Genomic DNA, 24576 nt, shown 5'->3' with positions numbered 1-24576 from the left:
TGTGAAATATTAAAAGGATTTATAAAACTCAGCCAGGAAGCCCAAAGTACCTTAAATCACTTTCAACTGAGCCAACTGTCTTTTCTTTTTTTTTTTTTTTTGGCAAGGCAATTGGGGTTAAAATGACTTGCCCAGGGTCACCCAGCTAGTAAGTATTTGAATTCAGGTCCTCCTGACTCCAGTGCTCTATCCAGTGCACTACCTACCTGTCCAACCAACTATCTTAAAAAATTTTTTCAAAGACACCTATATATTAAAGCAATTGAAATGGTTTTATGTTTAAACATGTCTTAAGTTATTTGGAACAAGGAAACTGAACTAATAGGAAAAAATACGACATTTATACGCCACTTTAAGAATTTAAAAGGGCTTTCCCTACATTATGTCATTTGAACATCCCACAAAGATAGTAAGGTAGGTGTTATTGTCATTCTCATTTTTCAGATAGGGCTGTTGAGGCCTTAGAGAAGTAAACAGATTCCCCCAGGACACACAGTAGGAATTATCCAAGGTTAGATCTGAACCCATTTCTTTCTTATCACAAAGCCAACACTCAAAGCTTCATACCATCTGGTTGGCAGCACCCCGTAGCCAAGTCCTCAGACACTGATCAGTAAATCCTGGCTTCCCACACACTGAATGATGCCCAAGCAGCATGAATAAGAGGATATGGCTTCTCAAAGTTCTTAAATTAAAACCAGGCAACTTCTGAGAGCTCAGAAACAATCTAAATTGCTTGAAGAAGTAAGTAGTAATGACAGCCAGACTTCCTAGTTCTAGGCTGTTTCATGGTTCTTTATGTCTCCTACCCCATTGAGCAAAGTGCCATGCAAGCAGTGAATAATTTTTTAATACTTGAACCATAGTTCAGAGTTGGAAGGAATTTGTATCATCTCTAATCCAACTCCCTCATTTGTCAGATGAGGAAACTGAGACTCAAAGAGATTTACAGCTATAAGAGGTAATTTCATCCAATCTCTTTACTTTATGCATGAATAGTACAGTGCTGGACTTTGAGTCAAAGGACATGAATTCAAATTCCGTTTCTTCTACTTTCTATCTCAGGGACTTTGATCAAGATATTACCAGATCCTCAGTTTCTTCATCTAAGATGAGGAATTTGGATTAGATGACCCCCTGAAGTCCTTATAAACTCCAAAGTAGTAATCTGTGATTTACCCAAGAACATGGGGTGGTTAGGTGGCACCATAGTGCACAAAGTGCTAGGGCTGGAATCAGGAAGACTCATCTTCCAGAGTTCAAATCCAGCTTCAGACACTTGCCAGCTGTGTGGCCCTGGGAAAGTTACTTAACTGTTTGCCTTAGTTTCTGCATCTGTAAGATGAGCTAGAGAAGGAAATGGCAAACCACTCCAATGTCTTTGCCAGAAAAACCCTAATTGGGGCCACAAAAAGTCACACAAGATCCTATGACAGCAACCATGATTTTAGGGAGCTCATCTTCTTGAGTTCGAATCCTGCCTCAGACACTTGCTAACTATGTGACCCTGGGCAAGTCACTTAACCTTGTTTACCTCAGGCCCCTCATCTATAAAATGAACTGGAATTTAGGTTGACACTCTAGTATCTTTACCAAGAAAATCCCAAATGAGGTCACAATAAATTAGACACGACTGAACAGTAGCTATTTTCTTCATCATTTTTTTCTATAAAATTGATCCAATCCCTGTATAAACTAATGGTACAATGGTGAATCTGGAGTCAGAGGAGTAAAGTTCAAAACCCTTCTCTGCCACCTTCTATTTGAATGACACTGGTCAAATTACTTAGCCTCTCTGGTCCTCAGTTTGGTCATCTATAAAATGAAAAGGTTAGACTACGTTCCATTTTTCTGAAGAAACCAATAATAAGGTTGTTTTTGTCTACAGAAGATTTTATCTCAGAATAAAAATAATGGATAAATAACTCAATAAGTAAATGTACATTGGACATTATCTAGGGGCCCTTGAAAGCTAAAATCACATCACAAGAGCAACAATAATAATAAAAAAAATTCAAATTATGCCTATTGGTTGCAGAACATTTTTCAGAACAGAAAAATGAACCCACCACAAGAAATGACTTGAAAAAGATTTCTCATTCTCCCTAAGAGAGATGTAATGACTTTGTCATCAGGGTAGGGAATCTGTTATCTTATGTAGCTGTCAGAAGGGAGAGGACATTTTTCCTGCTGATTTAATTTCCCATTTGGGTAGCAAAATAATATCAGAAAATGGCAGTGAACCTTCCTGGGGACAGGGCCTGAGACATGTGCGCAGAGATAAAGTGCTATTTCCTGTCTCCACACGTTTAAATACATCTCCAAAGGTCTGCTGCAGGTGATCTCTGTGCTGGATTTGATAGGGATTATATTCATATTTGCACAGGTTCCCGGGGTAGTTTGTTTTTTTTCTGGTAGCAAAACAAATACAGATACTGACTCATTTGCTTCTATTTTAGTGCTTTTTCAGTTTTACCAACACTGTACAGTTGGGGAATCTCAGACCAGCAATTACTACAAGGCAGTTATTGGGATTTTTAAGCAGATGCTAATTAGAGAAGACATTCATTTGCCATTTTAATTTTTGGAGAAAGGGGGTCTGGAATGAAGTTTTCTTCTCTTTTTTGAATGGAGGGAGAGATCTGAAGGAAATCAAAACCATCGTGGGTTATGGATATTGAAGTGCCTTTCAGTTTGGATACATGTCTTCTTTCTTTTTGTTTCTTAATCTCTTCAGGTAACATCAGAAACACAGAGAAACTCAGCTATGACAGGCAACACCGATATGAGATCATGGTCACCGCCTTCGACTGTGGCCAGAAACATGCAACAGAAAACGTCATAGTGCAAGTGGATGTGAAACCTGTCTGTAAACCTGGCTGGCAAGGTAGGACTTCTTTATTTTTAATTTTTCCCATCAAAGGAAACCTGGGCTGGTGTACAGAAAGTCCTGGGTTTTACTCAGGACACCTAGGTGATGCTGTGGCTACAGCACTGGACCTGGAGTCAGTAAGATTCAAGTTCAAATTGGGCCTAAGACATTTACTAGCTGGGTGATCCAGGGCAAGTCACTTAAAACCTGTCTCAGTTTCTTTATCTGTAAAATGGGGATGATAATAATAGCATCTCCCTCTCAGGGTTGTTGTGAGGTTGTGAGGAAATAATACTTATAAAGCACTTAACGCAGTGACTGGAACATAGTACGTCCTGCATAAATGTTAGTTACTATTGTCATTATTATTAGAAACTTTTTATTTATTCTGCACCTTCCCCCCCTTGGTGCTGTGGTCAGCAGAAGCTTAGTAAATGGAAATTGTTGCTTGGAATGTTTTTAAAGATGTGGCTCAGGGAATGTGACCAACAGTCACAGAGAATGGGGATCAAGGAGGAAGTGGAATTTATATTTCTTTACATTTAAACAGCTGAGAAGTAGGGAGAAATTGTAATTTAAACTCCAAGCTGTGTCAGCAGCGAGGCTATTAAAGAGAGAGGAAATTCAGCTTGCCTCCCTCCCTTTTCTAGAGAGAAGAAATGGTGTTTGTCACCAGAATTGTAACTAGGAATTTTTGTGCCCAAGAAAAGTATGAAAAAGTTCCTTCACTAGAGCAAAGGGGGAAGAAGAATGGGGCAGGAACCCCAGCCCTGGATATCTGGTGGCAGCTTTCTGCTATAGCTAATAATTCTTGCAATAGCCTACGCTCTTTGTTTCTAGCTGCTGAAGACTGTCAAGTAGCATCAAAACTTTCTAAATGGAGTGCTCAGTAAGTCATGCATTCAATTGACTCAGGAGGACCATATTAAACCTGTACAGATAATTCTCACTTTATCTAAGGGGTCCCTTCTGCAGACCTCTACATAATGAGGTACATTCTGTAGGGATCTCAATTAAGTTGGTTTTTACATCATGTGAATTTGGCCATGGGAAAGGAAGGAAGATGAGAAGCAAGAAGGAGGCTACACCTGTGGAGGTAGGAAGCCACACATGGTTCAGGAACATTTAGGGGCCCAGCCAGAGAAAGGAGAGTAGGATGTGGAGCACATGTGGGTGGGGGAAGGAGACATACCTGTGGGCTAGATATGGACACAGACAGGAGAGGATGGGAGAGGGAGAGTGGGGTGGCACAGACACATGTACCTGACATTTGGGCAGAGAGAGGCAAAGGTCTCCCCTCTCAGTGCTGGAGGTCTCAAGTCAAGTCCTCATATCTGGCAGTAGCACAATGGCAGCAGTCTTTCCAAGTGGTCCACTTTTCTGCTTTCACTTACAGGGTTTGTTGTTTGCTTGGGGGGTTTCTTTTGGGGGAGGTCACAAAACCCTAAGCTAAGGGCCAGGAATAAAGAGGGAAAGCACCATACTGTCCACTAAGTTAACATAGATTTTTTTTTTTTTTTTTGGAATGAGGATTTTTTCCGAACTCTTTATATAAAATCAAATTTGCATAAAGCAAGAACTGTCTATTGCAAAGATATTAAAGAAAAAGGGAAAGAACTCTTGTGCATAAAAGTATTTATGGCAATTCTTTTTTATTATAGCAAAGAACTGAAAACTAAGGGGGTTCCAAGTGGAGAATAGCTGATTGAATTATGGTGTATAATGTAACAGGATAATATTATGCTTTTAGAAATGGTAAAAGGAGTGGTTTTCAGAGACTCTTGGGAAGATTTGCATAAATTGATGCGGAGTAAAATGAACAGTACCAGGAGAGCAATTTACACAATAACACCATTGCAAAAGCAAACAACTTGGACCGACTTTAAAAAAACTCTGAATTGTACAATGACCAAGCATGATTTCAGAGTCAGATCTTGTTTGGAGATCATGTTGCTATCAGAATCCTTCCTTAGATATGACCAGAGTTGGAAATTTTGATGGGGGACTAGCAATGAACACCATGAAGTATCTGTTTGGAGAATATCTTTCAAATATGCAGGTGGAGCTACCTCTAACAGGGCTTTCACTTTGTAGGTCCTGCCATTTTAGCCCCACAGTCTGTCCAGCTCCTTTCTTCTGTGATCATTGGACAAGAATGATCTGTTAGTCATTGATGTTCCCTAGGTGTCATGGATGCTTAAAATGTTAGAGCTAGAAAGGACCTTAGAAGCCGTGTAATCTAAGAACTTAATTTTAGAGAAAAGAAAACTGAGATCCAGAGAAGTGAACTGAATTTCCTGAAAGTCACACAATGAATTGATGGCAGAGTTAAGCCTAAAATCTAGATTTCTTGGAACCCAGTCCATCCTTCCTTACCTGCTAGAGGGACTTAACCAGAATATGTTTTAAGATGTGCATTTGTATATCATTCTACCCCTCCCATGAAGTACTACTACAGTTACTACAACTACGACTACAACTAATAATAATAATAGCATTTATTTGTCTTTTTAAGGTTTACAAAGTACATACATTATCTCATTTGATCTAATTACATTTTCTCAAGTGGGACAATAGGTAATATAAGTTCTTTTAAGAAATTAAGAACAAAATAGTCTATTTTACAATTAGGGGTATTTGTAGTTAAACCCTTATCTATAACTATAGATTAAATTATTTTGTCCTTACCTTCTTATAGGAATTTCAAACCACAGAAATATGTAGGGTTAGTATATTCCCAGTGCCTTTGAAGCAAATCTGTATGGGTGACCATCTATTTCCATCTATGAATAGGATGTAATCCTGCTTTTTCCCGACCTCCCCAGAATTAGGCTCAGTGATTTCTAATATACACCATGCCTCACTTAGTCAATTTCATTTGTTTTTCAGTTTAGTTCAACAGACATTTATCGAGTTCCTACTGTCTATCATTAGAATTAGTCAATAGAATGTATTCTCCTTGAAGGCTTATATTTATAACCCTAATTCATATCACCGTGCCTGACACACACAGTAAGTGCTTAATCAATGCTAATTGACTTGATAGTCAATATCGATGTGTGTGTCAGGCACGATGATATGAACTAGTTACAAATATAAGCAAAAAGACAGTCCCTGCCTTCAAGAAGTTTACATTCTATTAATTCTAATAAGTATGGGAGGAGGATAAGAAGAAAAGTCTAATTTAAGGGCCTTGCTTTCATTAGGGAGATGAGGCAAGCACACAAAAGACAATTAGAGAACAACATAACAGTACATGAAAGTATGTTATTAAATAAATGCCACAGTGAATGCTACCGACTGAAAGGGTAGGGAGACCTCAGAACAAGGAAAGATGGTTATCCTCTAAAGTCAGGAGGCAAAGTTTCTTAGGGGATGTAGAACTGGAAGAGGGCCACAAAATATGGGTCAAATTTGAATAGTTGGGGCATTTCAGAGAAGGGGAACAACATTAGCAAATGCTCAGAGATAAGAATGGCCGTGACATGGGTAGGGGACAATGAAGGGACTGTCCAAAGCAGAGGGTTCAAATTTGGAAGGTTAGAAATTTAAATTGGTTGTATAGATTGGGCCCAGATGGTGGAGGGGCTTCAGTGCCAGGATGTGACCTTATGGAGCCCTAAGTTCTCCAAGTGCAGCCCTGAGAGGTCCACATGCATCTGCCCAGAGTCATTCCTGAGCAAAATGGAGCTTCTTCCCAGGGCAAAATCCACCTGATGGGCAAGAATAACAAATAAAATATGGCTCGCTAGAACTAGCGCCTGCTCTAAGTAATTTCCCTTTAGGCAGGAAGGAATTATGGTGCCATTAAAGTGATCCATCACGCTCAGAAGCTGCTTCCAAAGTCTCTGGGAACACTCTGCACTTGTACAGCACAATCATCCAGCCCTCACCTTATCTATCCCTCCTCTTCAGGAGAAAAATAAACCTCCCTGTCTCTGGCGGATATCTTCCCAGAAGGAAATAAAAGACCCAGCTCCAAGGCTTGGCTCACACCACAGATGCGTGTCTATGAAAGGAGCACACTGTGCCTCTGAGGTGCATTTTGTTGTGCTGGGCTAGGTTCAGTGTTGAGTTCATTTGTTCTAGGCTCATCAGCTTTAATCAATAATAATTCCTTAGTTTTTGTAAGGTGAGAATCATTGCAGCATAATAACAAGGAGTAACTTGGTTCAGGACCTGCCTTTGACACAGTGTAATGGGGAAGTTCACTGGTGTCACTACCCTATTAACAAGTTCCAGTAGCTCCCTGTTACCTCCAAATCAAATAAAAATTTCCATTTGGCTTTTAAAGTACTTCCCAACCTGATCCCTTCCTACTTTTCCAGTCTTATTCATTTGACTCCACTCTGTGATCCAGTAGCATTAGCTTCCTTGCTCTTCTTCAGCCGTGACTCTATCTCCTGACTCTGTCCCTTTTCATTGGTTGCCTTCCATGCCTAGAATGTTCTCTTTCTCTTCACCTTGGCCTCTTGGCTTCCCTTGTTTCCGTAAGGACAAATCCTGCCTTCTGTAAGAGGTCTTTCTACCCATCTCCCCAGCCACTCTGGAGTCTCAGATTTTACCCCCAAGATTACCTCCTATTTAACCTGTTGAGATCTTATACATATGTAGTTGTTTGCATATTGTCTGCCCTATTACATCAAATCATGAGCTCCTTGAGGCCAGGAACTGGTTTTTTTAAACCTTTCTTTGTATCCTCAACATTTAGTACAATACCTGGCACACAGTAAGCACTTAATTAAAGTTTGTTGACTGAATGAGTGACCCAGGAAAGTCTTTAAGATCAAAGGTTGGTGTCATTTGAGTTGCCCATCTGTACTGGTGAATGGAGTTTATACCTCAAGAATTCCTCACACTGGTGAAATCACAAATCCCAGTCAAAAGTCAGATATTTACTGTACTTCATTCTCATCCAAAGGTTTTTCCCACGTTATCTCATTTGATACTCATGATGACCCAAAGACAGGTACATCCTACATCATTAGGATATAGTAGAGGTTTAATAAATGTTTGTTGAATTCAATTCAGTCCCTGCTTAATGAACACATAGCCATTTTTTGATAGAATCAGAACTTGAGCACTCTTCTCCTAGTTTCCTGTCTAGTACATCTCTATTATACCTCACTTAATATGTTTCTTACCTCTCTTGATCTTCTCAAAGGCAAGGATCTTTTCTTTTATCTAGTATTGGACTCTGCAGGACAGTAGGTGCTCAATCCATGGCGTTGATTGACTAGGGTTTGGGTCAGAAGCAGGTTATGACCAGAGACCAGGGAAAAGTGCCAGGGCAAAAAGATTTCATTATTATGGCTTGTTGAAGTCAATCCCGTCCTGGTCCAGGAATCTATGGTTCAGAACTCCCTAGGGCTTTTTGTTCAGACGTCTGTCACTTGGAATGCCCATACTCACCACTTCCCTAAAAAATGAATTCTAAGATTTTCCTGGTCTCCCTTAAACCTAAGAAGATGGAGTTGTGGAGTCAAGATGGACCAACCCCAGGTGAAAAGATAGGACAGGACTGTCACCCAACAGGTGATTTATTGCATTAATCAGTTCACCATCATCTCCCTCTTTGTTCCTGTCCAGAAGCTCATAGAATCATAGAGTTAAACTTAGAAGGAACCTCAAAAGCCAGCTAGTCCACCTATATCAATTTACTAATGAGGAAACTGAGGCCTAAGGATGGCAAATGACTTGCCACACAAATAATAATAATAAGGTAGGATTGAACATAGGTACTTAGATGCCAACATTAGTGCTTTCCCACTGTACCTTACAACCTCCTGATCAATCTTTTTGGAGCTCCCTTTGACCCATATTTTTCAGCCTAGCCCCACTCATCTGGTATTTCTATACTTGGGGCCATTTGCTGTGTTATTTTGCAGAATCTGGCATTTCATTCCACCCAGAATGCTCTCTCTAGCCTCCTTGTAAGCCTTGTTGATGAATTTATAATTCAGTCTGAAACTCACACCATTAATCACTTACTTAATCCTTGGGACCATCTTACTCACTCCCTATCTATAGAGACTTGTGAGGACCCCCAGAGCCCAAGTTGGGCCATAAGCGAGCTTGGGATGATTTTTAGCTTCTCCTATGCAAAATTCTGTCTTCCTCACCAGGTGTTAGTGCAGTTTGCATTCTTCCCTCTCCTGTTCTTGGCATCCCTATTGAGTTTATCCTGGGAGAGAAGGCGGGTAAGTCAGTAAGACTTGGCTTTATAGATCTATTTATTTGACAGCAGGGCTGTTCTTGTTTGTTTAGTCCTTTCCCTAGAGCTGCTATCCACTTGCAAAGTGTGGGGGGGCATGGGAAATCTACCTGGAGAATAGGACTGTGATTAGTGGTGCCCTCTTCATTTCTCAGCCAGGCATACATTTTAATCAACAAAAGTCTTCATAGACTTCAGCACCACTGTGAATTCTCCAGCAATTATGCCAATATACATCCTCCCACACTCCCTTCCTTCCTCTGCAGTGACTTCCTTAGCAAAATTGGTCATTTACATTCCAGATTCACAGTTCAGTCACTGGTTTAAGAATGTGAATGAGCAAACATACAAGGAAGGTTATGGATTGAGTCTTTTCTCCATTTATCCAAGTCTTTCATTGTCTTTTACACCATTGTCCATCCTGTTCCCACACAATTTTATTCATGTATCCCATCTTGATGGGACTTGGCAGCTTGGTAGATTTTAGGTATCACTAGGAGACTCTCCTTTCCCTTTCCTCCCAAACTCTTGCTCAATTCATTCTGTACTGGTCTCTGATCCACCTTGTTCTCTGGCCAACCACCAGCACTAAGTTTCTTCATCTGATATCTTCGACACATAACTTGTATGGGAACATCATGCAGCAACTTTAGAAGAAAAGATATTCATAGGATCATAGATTTGGAGCTGGAACAGTCCTTTAGAGATTATCAAGCTCTCATTTTAGAGAGAAGAAAAGTGAAGCTCAGATAGGTTAGATGAGTTGCCCAGGTCACATAGTTAGGCATTTTCTGAAATTTGAGTTAAATAAAAGTGTTCCTGACTCCAAGCCTGATACCCTAGGGAAAGGGGAGAGGAAATACCCTTTTATATAGCACCTACGATGTACCTAGTGCTCTGCTAAGTGCTTTAGAAATATGATTTCATTCATTCAGCAACCCTGAAAGGTAGGTGTATTATTATCCCTAGCATGCAGTTGAGGAAACTGAGGCAGAAAATGGCTAAATGACTTGCCAAGGGACACATAGCTAGTGAGTATATGAGACCAGATTTGAATTCCATAAATAATATGAAATTCTATGAAATCTATGAATTCTTTCTGACTCCGGACCCAGCTGATCTATCCTCTGCACCACCCTCTGCTATTCTGCTTATAAGAAGCTCATAGTCTATCAGCACTTCTTAAACTGTGGTTATTTTAAATTTAAGAAGTGCTGAAGGGGTTGCAAGTAGAAAAAGTTTAAGAAGCAATGGTCTAGAATATAATTATAGCCATGAAGTGATTGTGAATGCCATTTTTTAAAAAATCTCAGATTTTATGGTTCTGGCAATAAAATCTGTGGGAGTTTGGGCATGGGAGAACAAGGAAGAAATCACCAAGGGTAGAAAAGTCAAGAAAAACTTCATGGAAGATGAGGAGTTTCTGATGAATGTTAACAAACAGGTAGAGTTCAGACAGATATTCCCAGGAATGGTGATGATGTAAACAAAGGCCCATTTGTGGAAATGAACATGGCACATTCAGGAAAGCATTAAGGAAGCTGACCAGATTTGAGCTGGGGATTCATGTTGGGGAGCAATGAAAATGAGGTTAGGATAATATTACTTGGCTCTGCCCATCTAAATAATGGATGACCTTTAACATCAGGCAATGATAGGAAATAAGGCACTATTGGAGATTTCTGAGCAAGAAAAGGGATAAGACAAAATTAAGGGGAAAAATGCTGGAGTTGGAAGAACCCTGGATTTAGAGTTAGAAGATTTGAGTTCAAGACCCCACCATGTGAAATTGATCCAAGTACTTCAACTCTACACTATAGCATCCTCATCTGGTGTATTAGCACCCATCCTAGCACACAGGGTGGGCTGCTAGTACAGGTTTTTTGAACTACTTTTCTAAAGAAAAGATATCTTCAAAGGGGTCACCAATCTTACTTTACTTAAACAATGCAGACAGATAAGTAGAAAGAAGTGAGTATCCAAGAAAGAATTCAATAGACAGGACTTGAACTGTCTAAACAGAATAATAGATACCTAATCACCAGTTTGTGCATGATTGAACTACCTGTGTACCTTTAGACCTAGGAACACAGCTCATGTTCCAAGGGAAGAAAGGAAACACATATGATCACTTAGATCTATTAATGGACAGGGAAGATCTCATATTTCATTAATCCTTCATCTGGACAGTGATCTTTTAGGTACCTTCCAGCCCTAAATCCTGTGATTCAATCATATTTCTAATTGAGTAGGCTTTCTACAAATATTTAGTAACCATCGACATTTTCAATGTATTGTGCCCAATGACATGTGCCCATGGTATTGGGCACCAGGGTTGCAAAGAGAAAACAGGAGCTGTTCCAGCTCTAAAGAAGCTTACTTTCTTATGGAAGGAATTACATTCTGCTCTAGGGCCTCTTCCAGCTCTAAAATTCTGTGATTGTGGAAGGGAGCTTAGTCTAGCAGTGGTAAAGCTCTAAGAAAAAATCAGCAAGATTTAATGACATAGGATTAGGGATAAAGGAAGGGGAGGACACGAAGATGACCCAAAATTTTGAGCATGAGAAAAAGGTAATGCCATTGATAGAGGTAAAGTTGAAAAAGGAGACTAGTCTGTTGAGGAAGAGGGTAAGTTGAGTTTTGAACATACTGAGTTTAAAAGATGACAGAACATTCAAATAAAAATGTACGTTAGGCTATTGGAGATATGGTCTTAATGACCTTCAGGTTAGAAGGCACTATTGGTGATAGAGATTTACGATTATCAAAAAGTTGAATCTGTAAAAGTGAATTAGTTTTCTCAAGCAGAGAGTATAGTATATAAAAGGAAGACTAGTGGATCAAGGACTGAACCTGAAGAAATTCCCACAGCTAAGGGATCAGATGATCTGAATTAAACAGAGAAAATACGATTGGGGAGAAAATGAAATAGAGGACAGGTTAATTAGAAGGTAGTAAGGATAACATAGCATCCTGGAAACCAAGGGAAAAAAAGTCTACGAATCGGGATGGAGATGGTAATGCTATCAATAATGTTCACTGAAGCTAAGAGATCAAGAAGAATGAGAACTGAGAAAGGCCCAGTGAATTGGAAGTTAGGTTGTCACTGGCGACCTTATAGAGCATGGTTGTGGTCAATTACAAGATTGGAAACCAGTTTTGCAGTGTTATAACAAGGAAGTGGATGGCAAGGAAATAGAATCAGTGGGCATAAAAAAGTCACTTGATAAATTTGCAAGTAAAAGAAATGACAGATTTGAATGGGAACCAGAGAAAGGAGAAGGGCCAAGGCAAGGTTCTTGGAGGAAAGGGGAAGCTGTTCATGGTTGAAGATAAAAGGGAGGGAACCAGGGAAAAGGTCATGTGGTACAAACCTAGCAAATATCACAAAATCTCAGAGTTGTCTCAGACTTCAGGTCATCTAATCTAGCCCATGCCTGAACAGGCATATTCTTTCTTATAACTCTGATACAGCGGCTAACCTGGTAGAGTTCCAATTCTGCCTCTAATATTTAGTAGCTAGATGACTCCAGGCAAGTCACTTCATTACCTGATCCTTGGTTCCTTCCTCTTTATTAACAGCTCTAATTTATATAGCACTTTCAGGTTTGCAAAGCATTTTCCAAATATCACCTCATTTTAATCATAACAGTCCTGGGAAGCAGCTGCTATTATTATCCCCTTTTATAGCTAGAGAGAGTTTAAGTGACTCATCCAGGGCATCTCAACCTGTAAGTGTCTTAACCTAGGATTGAACTCAGATCTTCCAGACTTCAGATCCTACACTACTTTGCCACATTGCTACCTTTAAAACGAAGATATTTTTACACTATCTGCTTCACTGTAATGTTGTGAAGGAAACTTTTTTCATACCTTAAAGTGCTCCAAGAATGTAAGTTATGCATGTTTGATATTTCACCCAGTTCAGAAGAACCTGTTTTCTGCCTAGGTCAGTGATCTATATAATTTCAATCAGTATTCAGTAAGTGACTTCTATGCACAGAACAATGTATTAAATATTATCAGAGAAGCAAAAGATGAATAAGACATAGTTCCTATCTTTGTGGAGCTTACTTTTCTCTTTGCCCCCATTTCAATCTCCTTACCCTACTCCCCCCAGACCTAATTCCTACTTCCCCGAACTAAGGCCCTCTTATATTGTCTCTGGAAGTCTAACCAACTGTACTTTTCTTATGTTACAAACCCTGCCTCCAAAAGATGGCAAGAAATGGAATAAGAGATCTGCATTTCCATTAAGTCCGAATGGGGAGAATTTCAGCCCATGGGAAGAATGTTACTTTGTAGTTAGAGCAGTACCTAAGTAGAATGAAGAAACTTTTTCCCAGGATGGAAAAATTTCAAAGGGACAGGAAATCTCCTAGACCAAAGCTGTGGCTGAGGATTGCCTGCAAGATTTTGTATAGCCAATGAGCTAAGAGTGGCTTTTACATTTTAAAATAAAGTTTTATTGCATTTAAAAATGTGAAAAACCATTCTTAGCTTCTGGGCTGTACAAAACAGGCAAGAGGCGCATTTGGCCCTCCCCAGCCCCATGGGGCTTAAAAACGCAAATAACCGAAATTATATTCCTCTAAAGAAAAAGAGGAGAAGGGAGTGGGAGGAAGAAGAAGATGGAGCCAGCAACTGGTGAGTGAGAGTGACAGTGAGAGCAAACATCTTCTGGGGAATCCATGATTGTAATCATTTTCCAGGGTTCCTTTGGCAGCCCCAAGGCTGGCACAGACTGGAAGTGCTGTATTAGCTAGGGGTTAGAGAAGAACATCCTAGTGTCCCTGCACTGAATCTCTCCAGATTTCTATTTCTTCCTCTCTAAAATGAGATGATTGGACCAAGTGGTTTTTCAAATTCCTTCCCATTCCAATCCTATGTGCATAAGATTTGGATTCCATGTGATTCTACCTTAATTTAGTTTCAGTAAGAACTGAATGAATTTTCCCCTGATGACTTTGAGCAAGTCTTTATGGGAGTTTCCTCCACTTTAAAATCAAGGATGGTCTAGGTGACCCCAAGATCCCTCCCACTTCTAATATGGTACTTTGAAGGTTTGTAGGGTAGAGGGGGAGGGTAGATGTTGAGTGCCTTCCCCAAAACATGTGTTTCCTATAGCAGTGGCTCTCAAAGGGTATGTCATGGTATGTGGGTGATGTACCATCATGCCTTGCTGAATATGCCATGAAAATCAATACTTATGATTCCCTAGGCCCCCCCTTCAGCTGTAATTTGCTACGTTTCTGGTACAGGAAAGGGCACAATAGTATCTTCCTAAGGAAATTCAAAGCCACCTCCCAGGATGCAAGTCCTGAGGAAGTAAAGAAAGAAAAGGCAGAAGGGAAAGGAGAGGCAGAGGAATCCCAAGGAAAAGATAATGTCTCTGGAGGCCCAAATTTTTGAAAACTTTTCTTTGTTGCCGATTTAAATCTTTCAGCGTGTCATGATTCCTTATGTAAAGAATATTGTGTTGTGAGTAAAAAAAATTGTTGGGTCTTTTTTTTTTGAGAATCACTGGCTTACAGGATAAACATAGTGTCCTGGATTCTCTGTGGATACAAAATGCTAAGAAGGGGAATGAAGAAAACATGCAAACCCAAAATGAGAGTAACTTTGGAGCCATTTGCCCAGGTCATTATTACCTGTGTCTACCCCAGTTGCAAAAATTCTTAGTGATGACTTTCTCTGAATCCCCACCCATCTAAGCCTTGATGGAACCATTGTGATCCCAAATGTCTACAGTATTATAACCATATTTTTGGTGTACAAGAAGTAAGCTATCTTCACATCCCCAGATTCATCCCTAGATTTCTGATACCACACCTAAATTTAGGCCCTATCCACACATGAAATTGAGTCTACAATGTTCAGAAATTAGGAGACCCAAACTTCTGGTCTGTGTTACCCAGCACTTGGTGAAAACCAATGTCTCATGAAGTCCCATGGAGACCAGTCCCACACAAAGCTCTGCCTCTGAATCATTTACATGAGACATGGGCACCATTTACATGGAGTTCTGAAAGATGTATTTCATACCTACAAGAAAATTAGGGTATTTGCAAATTTGCCCCACATGATTCGTTGTCATTTGTCCTAGAGATCAATGTACACAGATTGATTTTTAGATGAGAAGAAATTAATTTTGAGGAAGAGTTTTAAATTAGAAATGGAATTTCTCTCCCTTTTACTCATATCTTCTCTCTATTTCATTTCTTAGCTTTTATATACCTACATTTATTATTCAGAATTCTGTCTTCCATAGTGTCTTTGTGACTCTGGGAACCTATTTACTTAGATTTTCCCATGCCTTTCTAAGTTTGATGTGTAGATCAAGGGAAGGAAAGGAAAGAACTCATTAATTAATACTCATAACCAGTGGTCCATTGGATCAGAGTAAGACATTTCACTTACTTAATGAAGAACTTTTCCCTGAAGACTTCTGAAATCATCACTTGTATTTGGAGCATACTTCCCATATCTTTGATGCTCTAGTAATCCAGTCATTCTGGTGTGTAAGGGATTCTGGTATGTAGCCTAGTTTCAGACAGTCAGACATGGATGATTGTGTAACATGGTTGTTCAAATATCAGCCTGTCTCACAAATCACATTCTCACCATGTGGTCATGTCTCCTTTGTCTCATCGCTGAACATTATCAAAGAGAAACCAATTATAAACCCACCCCAGGGGTGTTCTTTCAAACACTGAAAATTGGAAAATGCAGCTACAGTTACAACATATTCTTATTTTCAGATCTGGTCCCACTAGTCAAATCCTTATTCTTTGCTATCTTCATAAGAGAGGTGATCTATTTAAAATGGAAACTGAGAAAAGAAGGAGTCCCTTTGCTGTGTTATTCCATCTCTGTTCAGGAGGTTTTGAACCACTCCCAAGGTAGCATTAGTCTTTTTTTTCATGCAAACTCCACTGTCATCTTACAAATTGCATCATTTCTAGAGGAAGAAGAAAGTCTTTTTAGAAAGTCATGCAACAAAGAGTTATTGAGTACCTACTATGTACTCAGCCCTGTTCTAGGCAGGGAGTTGGAGGTAAAGAAGACATAATTGATCCCTGGCTTGCCAGATCATTCCAGAATAGAATTGAAATGTTTGTGTGCATTTAATATCCTAGAGAAATTATTTGTTCAGCTGGCGTTTGTACTGTTCATTGTAAGTACTACATTCTCTTTAAGTATCCAAAGTCATTTTTAGAATATAGGGCTAATAAAAATATTGTAAGTCAAAATATTGTAAACCAAGAGAAGTTAAATTGTATTAAAGTGATGTGAGGCCCAACATAAAATGGTGAAAAGTTCGGAGCCCAAGTGAGTCTTTTTTGCTGCTTCCAAGATTGCTAAGTGAAGGAAGCGTACTGTATTGTGTTCTTGGTAGCTTGCTAGCAAGGTAGAAAATAGCATATGTCCCAGGAGTCCCACAGACTTGCCCTCTTGTTGGCAAAAGTCTGATCAATTATTGACGAAGTAAACTAAAGAACAGACTCTGGTTTTACTACATGAGAGGGGATTGATTTCAAATCATGAAGGTGATAAGCTTAGGGAGCTATAGCCATTCACTTGTAAAAAATGAAAACCCAGGAGGTTTTCAAATGTTAAGCCATGCCTGTGAGAATGCAAGGACAATGTGATTGGTCCCTGTTGAATTCTGATGCACGTAGGTTTCATTACATTACCTTTATTCATAGGCAGAGGATATTAGAGCCTTCATGGTGCAATTTGAAGCTCTCTTAGTTCATTGATCTTCCATAATGATGGGAGGTTTCACCATTAGAATACCATTCCTTTGGAATGTAAGGGACCAGTCAGTCAACGAGTATCTATTAAGCACCTATGCACCAGCCACTGTGCTGGGAATAAAAAGAAAGGCAAAAATTGGTCTCTTTTCTCAAGGAACTCACAGTCTAATGGGGGAGACAGCATATAAACATCTATGTACAGCAAGATAACTACAGATCTCAGAGAGGACCAAGAGAGGTTTCATGCATAAGTAAGCATTTTAGCTGAGACTTGAAGGAAGACATAAGGTAGAAGTGAGGAGGGACTGCAATCTAGATATGGTGGATAGTCCTTGAAAATGCAGTCAAGAGGGGGCAGAGTCAAGATGGTGGAGTAGAAGGATGGACCTGCTCTAGCTCTACCCCTATAAGTCATAAAATACCTGTAAAAAAATAACTCTAAACAAATTCTAGAGCAACAGAAGCTACAAAATGACAGAGTGAGGCAGATTTCCAACACAAGATAGCCTGGAAGGCCAACAAGAAAGGTCTATTGCACCAGGATCAGAGTGGAGTGCAGCCCAGCTTGGGCTGCAGCACAGACAGGACTAGAGTAGCCTTCAGAGCTCTGAGTCACAGGCAGCTGCTGTAGTTTCCAGATTTCTCAACCCACAAACACCAAAGATAGCTTCAAAGGTCAGTAAGAAAGCTCTTTCACCTAGGTAAGAGAGGAGGTCAGGCCCAAGTCCCAACCTCAGGGTGGCAGCAGCCATTGCAAAGGCAGCAGCATCCACTTTTGGAGCCCTCAACCTAAAGATCCTAGGGGAATTGAGCAGTTGATCTGAGTCTCAAGCTGAGTGGTGGTCCTGGGGTGAGGAAGAACACTGGCAAGGTGGAGCTGGTGGTGGCTGTGGAGAGGGAATCCTACTGGCAATATCAGGGCAGGAAAGAGTGCCTTTGGTTGCTCACAGACCAGAGTGCAGGCCAGGAGAGAAGTAAACTCCTCTTCCTTGATTGTGCCACCTTGGAGGAACTGAGAACTTGCAGGTCCCTAGAGATATCTCAGATCACAGTTGCACAATACCTCTGAAGCCTAGGGTAGTATACCTTCCACTTGACAAAGGACTAAAAAGTCAAGTAACTGGCTTGAAAAATGCCCCAAATGGGGAAAAAATAGACTATCAAAGGTTGCTCTCTTGGTGAACAGTATTTTCTTCCATCCTTTTGGATGAGGAAGGGCAAAGCATAACATCAGAGGAAGACAACAAGGTCAAGACTTCTATATACAAAGCCTCCAAAAAAAAAATGCAATGGTGTAAGGCCATGGAAGAGCTCAAAAAGAATTTTGAAAATCAAGTAAAAGAGGTAGAGGAAAAATTGGAAAGAGAAAAGAGAGCAATGCAAGAAAATCATGAAAAATGAGTCAACAGCTTGCTAAAGAAGACCCAAAAAATGCTGAAGAAAATAATGCCTTTAAAAATAGACTAACCCAAATGACAAAAGAGGTCCAAAAAACCAGTGAGGAGAAGAATGCTTTAAAAAGCAGAATTGGCCAATGGAAAAGGAGGTTCAAAAGCTCACCGAAGAAAATAGTTCTTTAAAAATCAGAATGGAGCAGATGGAAGCTAATAACTTTGTGAGAAACCAAGAAATTATAAAACAAAACCAAAAGAATGAAAAAATAGAAGACAATGTGAAATATCTCATTGGAAAAACAACTGACCTGGAAAATAGATCCAGGAGAGAGAATTTAAAAATTATTGGTCTACCTGAAAACCATGATCAAAAAAAGAGCCTAGACATCATCTTTCATGAAATTATCAAGGAAAACTTTGCTGATATTCTAGAACCAGAGGGTAAAATAAAAATGGAAAGAATTCACTGATCACCTCTTGAAAGAGATCCCAAAAGGAAGAATTCCCAGGTCAAGGAGAAGATATTAGAAGCAGCCAGAACGAAACAATTCAAGTATTGTGGAAATACTATCAGGATAACACAGGATTTAAGCATTTTCTACACTAAGAATTTGAAGGGCTTCGAATATGATATTCCAGAAGTCAAAGGAGATAGGATTAAAATCAAGAATCACCTGCCTAGCAAAACTGAGTATAATACTTCAGGGGAGAAAGTAGAATTTCAATGAAATAGAGCATTCCAAGCATTCTTGTTGAAAAGACCAGAGCTGTATAGAAAATTTAACTGTCAAATACAAGAATTAAGAGAAACATGAAAAGGTAAACAAGAAAGAGAAGCCTTAAGGAACTCATTAAAGTTGAACTGTTTATACATTCTTACATGGAAAGATGATACTTGTAACTCATGAGATCTTTTTCAGTATTAGGATAGTTAGAGGATATACACACACACATACATACACACATCTGTGTGTATGTAGGTGTATATGGGTATATATGTATATATTATATATGTGTAGGTATGTATATGTATGTGTGTATACATGTATATACATATACATGTGCATATATACATGTATATGTGTGTGTGTGCATACACACACATACGTAGACAGGGTGCATGAATATGAAGAGAGAATATCTAAAAAATAAAATTTACTGTTGAGTGGAATGTACTAGAAGTAAGAGAAAGTGAGAGGTAGAATGTAGCAATTCATCCCACATAAAAGAGGCAAGAAAGAGTTTTTACAATGAAGGGGAAGAGGGAGAGATGAGAGGAAATAAGTGAACCTTACTCTTATGGAATTTAGCTTAAGGAGGGTATAACACACACTCAGTTGAATATGGAAATCTATTTTACCCTACAGGAAGGCAAGGGGGAAGGGGATAGGAAGGGGAAGATAATAGAAGGGACAGTAAATTGGGGAAAGGGATAATCAGAAGCAAACATTATTGTGGGAGGACAAGTCAAGGGAGAGAATGGAATAAATGTAGGGCAAGACAGGACAGAGGGAAATGTGGTTAATCTTTCACAACATAATTATTATGGAAGTATTTTACATGGCTACACATGTATGACATATTGAATTGCTTGTTTTCTCAATGATGGTGGGTGAGAAGGGAGGAAGGGAGAGAATATGGGACTCAAGGCTTTAATAATGGATGTTAAAAGTTGTTTAGCTTGCAACAGGAAAATAAGATATACAGTCAATGGAGCGTAGAAATCCATTTTGCCCTACAGGAAAATAGAGGGGAGGGGGATGGAAAAAATGGGGGAAATAGAAGAGAGGACAGACTGGAGGAAGGAATGAATGGGGAGCATGCTATCCTGGGGTAGGGAGTGGGGAGAATTGGGGAGAAAATTTTGAATTCAAATTCTTGTGGAAGTGAATGTTGCAAACTGAAAAATTAATAAATTATATATTTAAAAAAAGAAAATGCACTCAAGAGATGAAGATCAAGGAGACCTGAGTGATTAGATCACAGAGTGCATAGAAGAAAGTAAGGTGTAAGAAGACTTGAAAAGGTAGGAAAGGGTCAAGTTATGAAGGGCTTTAAAAGCCTAACAGGGGATTTTATATTTTATTCTGGAGGTTATAGGCAACCACTAGTGTTTATTGAGTAAGAGGGGAGAGTGACATGGATCAGTCTTGTACTTTGGGAAGTCCAATTTGACAGTGTATTGGAGGATGGCATGGAATGGGGGAGACCCTTGCAACAAGGAGACCTACCTTGGGCTAATGTAATAGTCCAGGTGAGAGATGATAGTAATCCAGCCTGCACCAAGATGATTGTAGTATCAGAGGAGGGAAGGGGGCATGTATAAGAAGTATTATGAAGGCAGAAATGACAGACTTTGGCAAATGATTGGATGCCAAGGATGAAAGAAAACAGTAAGTTAATGGGTAATGCTTCCAGGGGTGGGGAACCTGTGGCCTGAAGGCCACGTGTAGCTTTCTCAGTCCTTAGACTGAGTCCAAGTTTTATAGAACACATCCTTATATTAATGGAATTTGCTCTGTGAAGTTTGGATTCAGTTAAACCTGTGGCCTGGTTCCCCACCCCTCTGTTAGGCTATTGAAACAGTAAAGGCAGTATGGCATATTTTCTTCTGCTTGTCCTTACATCTCTTTGAATTATTACCTTGCATTAGACCCATGGGAGAGCAGCTAGCTAGAAAAGTGGATAGAATGCTGGCTGGGCCTGGAGTCAGGAAACCTCATCTTCTTGAATTCAAATCTGGCCTCAAACACTAACAAGTATGACCCTGAGCAAGTCATTTAACCCTGTTTGCTTCAGTTTCCTCATCTGTAAAATGAGCTGGAGATGAAAATGGCAAATCCCTCCTGCATCTTCACCAAGAAAGCTCTGAATGGGATCACAAAGAATCAGACATGACTGAAATGACTGAACAGAAGTTAGACCCATAGATTTGAGTCATAAATGGAGAAAAAGACCGACAGATCAATCTCTGGTGATCTGTTTCTTTTTCCTTCATCTAGGGTTTACAATCAGAAGTCAATGGATGGAATAGGGGAAAACTGTTTATACCTTGAAGCATTCACTTTTCAGCATTTTCCATTCAAACTTCTGAGACAGATAGACAGACAGGAATGTCCACATGGTAAAGTGTGGATCATGCCAAATAGAAGCCACAGTGCCAAGAGGAAAGCTTTTAAGCCTAGTGCAGAGAGTGAGATGACTGAAAGCCAGCATAGCCAAGAGAGATCTCAGATATTGGCACAGAAGTGAGAGCCTGTCGTAGCAAAGGATTGATTCTTTCTGGTCTATTGCAAATAGAACACTTGGACACAGCATTCATATCAGGTAGTGCTTTATTGACTATGGTCTTTGACCTGTAACTGAGCAAAAGTGTTCCACAAGGTTGTTCTGTATGGTCTGAGGAACTCCCTCCATCCTTCTCAAAGAATACTAATTCGTTTAGTAGCAGTCCTCCTCCCTGTCCCCCACCTCACCACAGGAAGGCCTCTGCTTATATGTCAAACCATCAACCCCACCTATCCATCCACGCTACCACTAGGGAAAGCATCCCCTACACTGTGCTTACCCATGACAATTCTAGCCTAACACAGAGTCTTGAGGAAAGAAAAGATCCAGAGTTATAAAAAATTATGGCTAAGGGTCCACTGGGAATCTAAGAAACTAAGCTCCATTGAAATCTGAGATGCAGACTATATACTGCTTATCTGCTTTTATTACCCCATTCCTTTATCTAAGTTGTGGGGGTGTGCAATCAAGAGTCATCTCATCCATACCCTGAAGATGTGGGAGATGGACTTGGAGTGGGTGGAAGGTACTTCGTACATTCCATACTGAAATATTTGGTCTATTTTCCTCTTTACTTTATACACAATCAACTGTTTGATCCCAGCATGCTAATTCTCTGAATTTATGAATGTAGAGAACTATAGTCAAAGAATAAAGAACGTTGACAGGGTGAGGTCTCAGAACAGAGATAGTTGATTCTGTTTCATCCCCTAAATTAATTTTGGACCTGGCCATGGAGAGGTTAATCCAAGCATCCAGCCCAAATCCAGTATAGGTTAAACTCCCTCTGATGGCCAGGGATCATAATTCAGTGTGATAGGAAAAGGGTGTTGATAGTAATTTACAAGGCTGGTCTGGTAGCTTTAACAGAGTGCTCTTTAGTGGACAGTTCAAATATTATACTTCCTCCTCCCTAAAGAATTAATACAGTGACACTTTCTCTTTTTGTAAACTTAAGAAAAGCAGCCTTTTAGCAACACACATATTGGAGATCAGTCTCTTAAGGAAAGAAAACAGAAGTCAGAAGTCAGGTAATCTGGATTCTAGTCCCAACCCTATCCCAGTCATTTCAGTTGTGTCCTACTCTTTGTGATCCCATCTGGGATTTTCTTAGCAAAAATACTAGAGTAGTTTGCATTTCCTTCTCCAGCTCATTTTATAGATGGACAAACTTGAGGCAAACAATGTTAAGTGACTTGCCCAAGTTCATACACCTAATATCTGAGGCCTGATTTGAATTCAGGAAGATGAGACTTCCTGACTCCAGGTCTGGTGTTCTATCCACTGCACCGCCTGCCCACTGGCCTGCTCTCAAATGTATTTCCCTGTGTCTCTGCTTTCTCATCTGTGAAATGACAGGTTTGAATTAGATTATCTTTCAGCTCTAAATTTATGATCCTCATCTATGGAATTAGAACATTGGATTAGATGATATTCAAGGTCCTTTCAGTCTTGTTAAAACCTATGTTTATGGCGTTGGATATTTTGTTGAGTATTTCAAGCACCAGATCTATGGATTTTAATAGGAATGAAGGAAAATGAAACGCTAATGGCAGAGGATAGTGCAGTGCTCTGTACCTTCAAAGCCAGTGGGCATTTGAGCCATTTAAATGAGACAAATGGTCATTGATTCTTTGACACAGCTTCTGGTACCCTGGTGACTTCCCTGTTTGGTTCTAAATCTTGATTTTTGTCTTTGTCTTCTGCATACAATTTCTGCCCTGTTTCTTTGACCTGTTGCTTAAATTTCATGAACACATCATTTGCTTCAGATTTCTCAGACTGTTTTATTAACGTGGTACTGACTTCTTCTGTATGGTTTGGGTAAACCTCCTTCTCCTTTCCCTTAACCTTTATCATTCATCTCGTCCTTAATTTAAGATGTTGTGAATTGCACCAGTGATAATAATAGCATGTACCACTCAGAGTGCTGTAAAGCTAAACCAGAATACTAAAACAGGTCAGTCCAGGGGGAGATTTTAGGGGATCTGTGAACTTGAATGGGGAAAAAAATACAACCTTCTCTTTTAGCATTTCTCTCAATGTAGGGTTTTTTTAATAATGTCATTCAGATAAGGGGTCCATAGGCTATACCATGTTTCAAAGAGGAACCCAACACAAAAAAGTTAAGAATCCTTGAGCTAGACCATGGTACTAAACCAGGAGTGGGGAAACTGTACTTACCCCAGGTTCTAGGGGAACCCCACCCCTACCCTAAACCTTTGTTCCAAGTCCAGCCTACCCCAAAGCCTGCTGTCATTACAGACCATAGCTTAACATGGGCCCTGCACCAGGCACCACTCTTTGGGTGGGCTCGGGGGAGTAAAACAGTTTTAACAAATGTTTATTGAAAATTTTTGATGCAAGTAAGTTCCTATGAATTTTATAAAGATAAAAATAATGTAGACCCCTCCTTCAAGAAGCTCGATGTTTGATAGTGGGGGAAAGACACACGTACAAATAAAAGAGAGACAGTATAGCTTTGGGTGGACAGGAGTGGGGAACCTGCAATCTCAAGGCCACATGTGACTTCCTATGTCTTATGGCCATTTGACTGAGTCCAAGTTATACAGAACAAATCTTTCATTAAGGGGATTTGTTCTGGGAAGTTTGGATTCAGTCAGAGGGCTACAGTTGAGGACTTAGAGGGCCACATGTGACCTCAAGGTAGCAGGTTCCCTACCCCTTTAGAGTAACTTCAATTTGGATTCAAATCTTCCCCCTGCTATTTATCACCTTTGTAACCTCAGGAAAGTCACTAACATGTCTGGTCTGACTTTGAGTTTTCTCATCTGTAAAATGAGTGGGTTAGGTAAGATTTCTATCGGGCTCTAAATCCTGTGAAGTCTTAACAAGAGAAAGTTGATAGGGACAAAGGAGAGAACCAAGCAAATTGGCATGAGAAATCTGAAGAGGGAGACATGACTTTCAGTTATTATGTTCAAGGAAGACTTTGAAAAGAGGTTGTAATTAAGTTGAGCCTTGAAGAAAGGAGGGAAATTCATCAGGCAGAAAAAGTGAGAAGGGATGAGAGAGAGAGAGAGAGAG

General features: G+C 39.8%; 1 protein-coding gene across 1 annotated transcript in view; it reads left to right on the top strand.

The window, feature by feature from the left end:
* The window catches only part of CLSTN2 (calsyntenin 2), a 962254-nt gene that overhangs the window by 738821 nt on the left and 198857 nt on the right, over positions 1-24576 (top strand). The window contains exon 5 of the mRNA XM_072613511.1: positions 2738-2887. Coding sequence (XP_072469612.1) covers positions 2738-2887 — 150 coding nt within the window. The remainder of the gene's footprint in view (positions 1-2737; positions 2888-24576) is intronic.

Source organism: Notamacropus eugenii, chromosome 5, assembly GCF_028372415.1.
Source record: "Notamacropus eugenii isolate mMacEug1 chromosome 5, mMacEug1.pri_v2, whole genome shotgun sequence".
Classification (NCBI taxonomy): Eukaryota; Metazoa; Chordata; class Mammalia; order Diprotodontia; family Macropodidae; genus Notamacropus; species Notamacropus eugenii.
This window is presented reverse-complemented; position numbering and strand designations above follow the sequence as displayed.